The sequence below is a fragment of the Condylura cristata genome, unplaced genomic scaffold, assembly GCF_000260355.1.
Source record: "Condylura cristata isolate star-nosed mole 26May11 unplaced genomic scaffold, ConCri1.0 scaffold00040, whole genome shotgun sequence".
NCBI lineage: Eukaryota > Metazoa > Chordata > Mammalia > Eulipotyphla > Talpidae > Condylura > Condylura cristata.
The window spans coordinates 3,538,097-3,545,312 of NW_004567141.1; the positions used below are offsets into that span (position 1 = coordinate 3,538,097).

Genomic DNA, 7,216 nt, shown 5'->3' on the forward strand with positions numbered 1-7,216 from the left:
GTGCAGGTATCTTTTCAATCAGTGTTTTTGTGTCGTTTGGGTAGATACCTAGGAGTGGAATTGCTGGGTCATAGGGAAGCTCCATGTTTAGCAGTTTGAGGAACCTCCAAACAGTTTTCCATAAACTATTATATTATTAAAAAAAAGATTTATGGGCTTCCCTGGTGGTGCAAGGGGTTAAGTGTCAGCATTATGGAGCTTTCCACAGCCGCTGCAGCAGGAGTTTGATCCCTGGCCAGGGAGCTGACCCACATGGCACAGCAGGCCTCTCCTGTCTAGCCTGCTGTTCCCCTTGGCAGTGTATTTCAGTTAATCCACCTATTCTGCTCCCCGCTCTGTGTCTGGTGAATCATCTCACTTCTGCTCCCAACTCTGGCCTATATTTCACCTCTTGTAAAAATAAATAAAACAAATCTTTAAAAAATAAGACTTAGGTCAATGGACCAATGATAAAATGTGATTATTAAAGTTTAACTACTTAGATCATTGTAGATAATTACTATGTATGCACTATATAACCATAGCAGTATTTTTTTTTATTATCATAGTTTATTTTTACATCCTTTTGTGCATTTTTCCATCTCAGTTGTAATCCCCATGGGTTTCCCATCACCAAATCACCTGTGTGCTATCACCATAGTCCCGTGCATTTTTAATCCATAATTGAAACTTTTAAATTGTTATACTATTAGTTCTAATAACCCAGTATTTTCCCCTTCGATATGATTCTGTTTAAGCAGAATCATACAGCCTCTACCTTGACATCAGGGTGGTTATAAATGGTGGCATTCTCAGGCATTACAGTTACATCATCTACCAGGAGCAACTCCACAGCTGCAGATCTGGGCAAGTTAGAAAGTTCCTAGAAATATGCAAAGAACCACAAAGGTGAACAAAAGCTGTAAATTTTCAGCTTATTGAGAGAAAATTCCAGTATTCTTTCAAGTGCCGAAGACAGTAGAAGACATCATAGTGGTGTATAGTTGTCAGATTTAAGTCAGTTACAAGTGATTTTTAAGGATGAGTCTTAAATTTCAGTTATTTAGTTTAATTTCTTAAATAACAATCTTCACGTACCTTTGGACTTTTCTTCTCAGAATAGCCTACAAAATTGACTCCAATAAGTACAGTCCCTTTTAGCTGATGTACTTTAAGGGTCTGATGACCTGGGAACATGCACAAAAATACCCGTAAGAAACAGTAACACAGAATATAAAAGTATCTTCCTTAATGGTATTTTATTAGGGAAAAAAGCACTGAATTGGATAATACACAAAAAACAGGAAACTAGGTTTTCGTGTGGATTCTGCCACTACCTGTAGAAATAAAATGGGTAACCTCTTTATTTTTCAGTCCCTTTATTAAATGAAGAATTGTGTCAGAAAAAAAATCTCAATTTTTTCCCAGTTCTGTTGGTCAGTGAATGCAAAATTAGACTGGCAAGAGTATATAGGGACATTTTTGTTTGATTATAAAATGGGAGTGAGAAGTAACAGACCTTTGGGACATTTTATTCTTTCTAAAATGCTCTGTATATGTAAATTTTGTGTCAGTCCTTTAGTCAAAAATTTATTTAGTTATTATTATTTTTTAAAGATTTATTTAGTTATGCATATAGAACTGGGGTGCAGGCCAGAGGTGTGGGGGGTGAGATTTACCAGAGACAGAGTGGGGAACAGAACAGGCAGATGGACTGAAATACACTGTTGAGGGGAGCAGTGGGCAGGTCAGGAGAGGTCTGCCACGCCATGTGGTCACCTCCCTAGATGGGGATCAAATTGGTGCTGCAGTGGCTGTGATAGCTTCATAGTGCTGCGCTTTAACCTAATGCACCACCAGAGAGAGTTCTATTTATTTATTTTAAATATTTTATTTATTTATTTTTACATAGAAGAACTGGGGTGTATGGCAGAGATGTGTGTGCGAGGGTTCAGGGAGGGCGACAGGTTCACCAGAGACAAAGTGGGGAGCAGAACAGGCAGATCTCTGGAGCAGTGAGTGAGACAGGAGAGGTCTGCTGTGCCATATGTGGATCTCCTCCCTGACTGACTGTAGGGGCTGCTGATAGCTTGAGAGCACTGAGACTTTAACCCCTGCATCACCAGAGAGGACCTGCAACATATGGGTTTTATCTTGAAAGACACATGAAATCTCTGAAGACAATATGGTGAAGTATAGACAGTGATTAAGAGTATAGGTTTTGATATCAGAGAGTTTGCTGTTATATTTAGTTACTGTTCAGGGCCCAAAAATGTGCCTAGAATATAGTAAGAACTCAATAAATGCTTGATGAATGAGTAAACTTACTAAATGGGGAAAATACCAGTACCATGTTTGCTTTGAGGATTATAAGAGAAAATTCTACTGCTTGGGAGATCACAAAGATCTTCACAGAGCTGATGAGACTCAACAACAAAAAAAAGTAAACAGTCCAGTCAAAAAATGGGTAGAAGTGGGTCCTTCCATTTAGGATTAGGATTAGGATGAAGCACTGCAACCTAGTGCAGACGCTTTAGTGCGAGTTTGATCTCCGGCCCCAGAGGTGACCCACATGGTGCGGCAGAACTCTCTTGTCTCACCCACTGCTCTCCTCAGCAGTGTACTTTGTTGATCTGCCTATTCTACTCCCCACTCTGTCTCTGGTGAAGCCTCTCACCACCCCTGCACCTCTGGCCTGTACCCCGGTTCTGTATACAAAAATAACTATTTTAAATAAAATGGGCTGAAGAGCTAAAAAGACACTTCTCCAAAGAGGAAATGCAAATGGCCAACAGGTATATGAAAAAATGTTCAACATCACTTGTAATGAAGGAAATGCAAAACAAGACTACACTGACATCACATCCCATCTTTCACCAGTAAGAACAGCATATTTAAAAAAAAACAGGACATAACAACTGTTGGCGAGGATGTAGAGAAAAAGGAACTCTCCCACACTGCTTGTGGGAATGCAAACTGGTGCAGCCACTATTGAAAGCTGTGTGGATGTTCCTCAAACTACTAAAAATGGAGCTTCCATATGATTCAGCAATTCCACCCCCAGGAATCTACCCAAAGGACACAAAAATATTAATTTAAAAAAGACACCCCTGTTTATTGAAGCACTATTTACATTAAGTAAGATATGGAAACAACCCAAGTGCCCAAAAATAGATGACTGGATCAATAAGATGTGGTATATTTACACATAGAATATTACACAGCAATCAAAAAAGATAAACTCATGCCCTTCACAGCAACATGGATGGAGCTAGAAGGGAACTATGCTCAGTGAAATAAGCCAGAAAGAAAAAAAAATACTGGATGGTTTCACTTACAGGAGGAATGTTGAGGAACCAAATAAGGGATATAGTTATAAATAATTATAGTAAATAAAAAATACAAAGCAACAGGCAACTATAAATCAGAGGTATTCTGCAGGGGAGAGGGAGGAAGAGGGGTCAAAACAGGGGTGGGAAGAGCACAAGGAACTATGATGGTGGTGGGAATTTTACAGGGATTATACCTGAGAGGAAAAAGCGTACATTGTACAAAATGAAAGAATGAGATAAAATACATATTAATAAATAAATAAATAAAATATTCAGTACAATTCCTGGCATATCATAAGACTTCAGTAACTCATAGCCATAAAAATAATTTTAAGAGAGATTCGTATTTGTGTTTTAGAAAGATCATTCTGTACTATAGATTAGTGAGATTAGCTTGAAGGCTACTATGGTCATACAGGATAAAGATGATTGAGTTAGTGAGAGAGGGATGAAACCCCAGAATAGACAGTAACATGGATGGCATTTGTTATGTGTTTCAGGTTATAGGAGTATCTATTTCTCTTCTCCTACTATTACTTTTAACTCTATCACACTATTACAGCATTATAAGCATTAGCATTATACTGTCATGTTTTTTAAGCTCTTAAACTTGTTCTGAATGTAAGCTCCCTATAGGTAAAGAAGAGGTTAAATCCTATTCTCCTTCTCTACTGTTCCTTATCCCACTGAATGGTTATGTTAGGGGGAAAGGATGTCTGAAGGAACTCTGCAGATACAAGTTTTGTGGACTCTACCCCCACTCCAGACACAGAAACTACAAATCCCAGCAACATCAAAGGGAGGACTGCTAGGACCCAAGAGCAGAATTAAGCAGCTATTTTGAGATTTTGGCTATAAAGGCAGACATGTTGGGCTGAGAGTTTCTCTCCCTTAGCCTTGTGGCTGGCGTCTGGTTGCTCGGCTCTTGATCAGCTTTCAGTGTGCTATTGGGGTTCCAAGTCAGCAGAACTGGTAGGATGCATTAGTTAACATCTATCTCTCTCTCTTTCCCTGGGTTGTTCCTTTTCTTTTCCCCTTGTAAATAAACCCATTATTGATCTTTGTGTGTATCTGCAGAGCAGTTGAATCTCAAACGCACAGGCAAGGATCCACAGACAGGCAACCCAGTTATACCCAGGCTCTTTAACAGTTATACCCTCAATCCAAATGTTCATGCCAGAAACTTAAAACTTACCCTTTGTACCACTTTTTTCTTCATCTGTGGAAGTGATATGTGATACAAAGTTATAATAATAATCTACAGTGCACCATGACTGCTGGTATCCATGACCTTCACTAGCCCTTGTTTACCTTGACTCTCGTTTTGAACAGATGACTTATTTTACTGAATGGTACATAAATAAATGTAATAAAAGTGGAGGGTAGGTAAGCAATTACACGAGGGCTTTTTGATCTCTTAGGATTTCATCTATTCTTGTTTCCTCTAATTTTATTCAGTTCATTCATTTGTCCCTTATTTCTGCAATTCTATCACATCACAAGATAAGTATTGTTTTCTCCAGGTAATCTCAATTCTAAGCTAAGTTAAATCCTCCTGTTATAATATCCTTAAGCACTTCATATTTTCCCTTCAATACCTAATGCAGGAGGCCTTTCGGTGGTGCAAGAATCTCAATACTATGAAGCTATAGGTAGTCACTGCAGCAGCAGTTTGATTCTCAGCCAGAAAGCTGACCCACATGGCACAGCAGACTTCTGTCTCACCCACTGCTCTCCTCAGTGTATCTCAGTAGATCTGCCTGCTCTGTTCCTTACTCTCTCTTTGGTGAATCCTCTCACTCTCTGTATTTCTGTCCTACACTCCAGTCCTTGTATGCAAAATAGATAAAAGTCAATCTTAAAAAATATTTGCTAATAAATACTATTTCCATATTAGGTAAATAATAGGTAATTGATACATTTTAAAATTGTTTATTAGAGAAATATTTGGCCCAGATCCCAGCTTTGTAAAAAATAAAATAAAATAAAATAAATCTACCTTGGTCTCTCCCTGGTGGCGCAATGGGTTAAAGCACCACATTATGTAACTCTCTGAAGCCACTTCAGCACAAGTTCAATCCCCCGCCAGGGAGCTAACCCACATGGCGAGGCAGACCTCTCCTGACCTGCCCGAAGCTCCCCTCAGCAGTATATTTCAGTAGATCTGCCTGTTCTGCTCCCCACTCTGTCTCTGGTGAATCTTCTTACCCACCATACCTCTGGCCTGTACTTCAGTTCTGTAAGCATAAATAAACAAATCTTTAAAAAAAAAAAATCTACCTTTATGTTTTTAAAAAACACAAAGGGCCTCCTTGGTGGCTCAGAGGTTAAAGTCTCAGTGTTATCAAGCTATTGCCATCCACTGTGGCATGAGTTGGATCCCTAGCCAGGAAGCTAGCCGACATGGTGCAGCAGATATCTCTTGTCTGGCCTGCAGCTCCTCTCAGCAGTGTGTTTCAGTAGATCTGCCTATTCTGCTTCTCATTCTGTCTCTGGTGAATTCTCTCATCCCCTGCACCTCTGGCCTATACCCCAGTTTTTGTATGCATAAATAAATAAAAGTAAATCTTAAAAAAATACACAAAGGTCAAAGATGAAAGGTGAAATATGGTAAAATCTAAGATTAACTGTCAGTCATAAGGAAATACTTAGTACAGAGTCATTTAGTAGAAAGTATTTATAAATTTTTGTAATACCATGTAGCCGGGTCTGGCCACTGCCATCATCCTTTGCTACCATCTCCACTGAATGACAATCTTCAAAATAAGCTAGGGTTTCATTTGAAGATTTCCATTCCAGCATTAGTGAACTGAAATTATCAAACTTTCTCCTGTGTTGATCAAACACTGCCAGTTCTAGGACTGTGTCCCTCAGGCTTGATACAGGAATCTGCATTAGAGTAAAAACAAAAGAAAGGAAAAGGAAAAAACTCAGTATTTTAAGATACATATTTCTGAAATAGGGATCATGTTTTCTCCTAGTCTACAGATACACTGAAAGAATGAATCTCTTTGCACACTTCCTTTGGATTTGGTATTTGCTTTCTCTATTTCTCCCTATATTTTTCTACCCCTGACATGTGGGTGTGTATGTACATACATGTGTCATTGTTTTTTCCCAAATGATGTAGCTACCATGGCATATTATCCCTAAATATTACAGTATACATTGACCAAGAATGAAAATGTTCTGGGTGTCCCTGGTTGTGCAAGTCTCAGTAATATCAAGCTATCAGCAGCTACTGCAGCATGAGTTCAATCCCTGGCCAGGAGGGTGACCCACATGGTACAACAGACCGCTCCTGTCCCACCTGCTGCTCCCTTCAACAGTATATTTCAGTAGATCTGGCTATTTTGTTCCCCATTCTGTCTCTGGAGAATCCTCTTATGCCCTGCACCTCTGGTCTACACCCCAGTTCTTGTATGTATAAATAAATAAAAATAAATTTTTCTAAAAATGAAAATAGTCTAATCAAAACAATATTATTCATATGTAAGAATATTAATATTAATCTAATGTCATCTAAGATACAGTTATTATTTAAATTTCCCCAAATGTCCCCCCAAATATCTTTTTTATTTATTTTAAAATTTCTAATCTAGATTTGATCTTGATTATATATATCTTTTGAACAGGTTGACCAGGATGACTCAACATCATAAAAATTTCAGTTATTATGAATTTATGTATAATTTGGTTTTATCCCATTAAAAATACTGTGAATTCAAGGAAATGTATATCCAATCATTAGCTAATTACGAAGATATACAGATGTTACTGACCACAGAGTACAAAGAATAGGGACATAACAGAACTAGTTCAGAAATTTACTAAACTAACAGCTACCACTTTAAAAACATAAAAATAGTAACAATTACAAAATCTAAGGGAAGGGCCTGATTTTT

At 38.2% G+C, this 7,216-nt stretch overlaps 1 protein-coding gene across 2 annotated transcripts in view; it reads right to left on the reverse strand.

Annotated features, from left to right (window-relative positions):
- NUP210L (nucleoporin 210kDa-like) overlaps window positions 1-7,216 on the reverse strand; it is a 90,633-nt gene that overhangs the window by 35,111 nt on the left and 48,306 nt on the right. For both annotated transcript variants that reach the window (XM_004693743.2, XM_004693742.2), the window contains exons 17-19: window positions 6,008-6,200; window positions 1,078-1,166; window positions 758-862 (exon numbers count right to left, since the gene is read on the reverse strand). In XM_004693743.2, coding sequence (XP_004693800.1) covers window positions 758-862; window positions 1,078-1,166; window positions 6,008-6,200 — 387 coding nt within the window. The remainder of the gene's footprint in view (window positions 1-757; window positions 863-1,077; window positions 1,167-6,007; window positions 6,201-7,216) is intronic.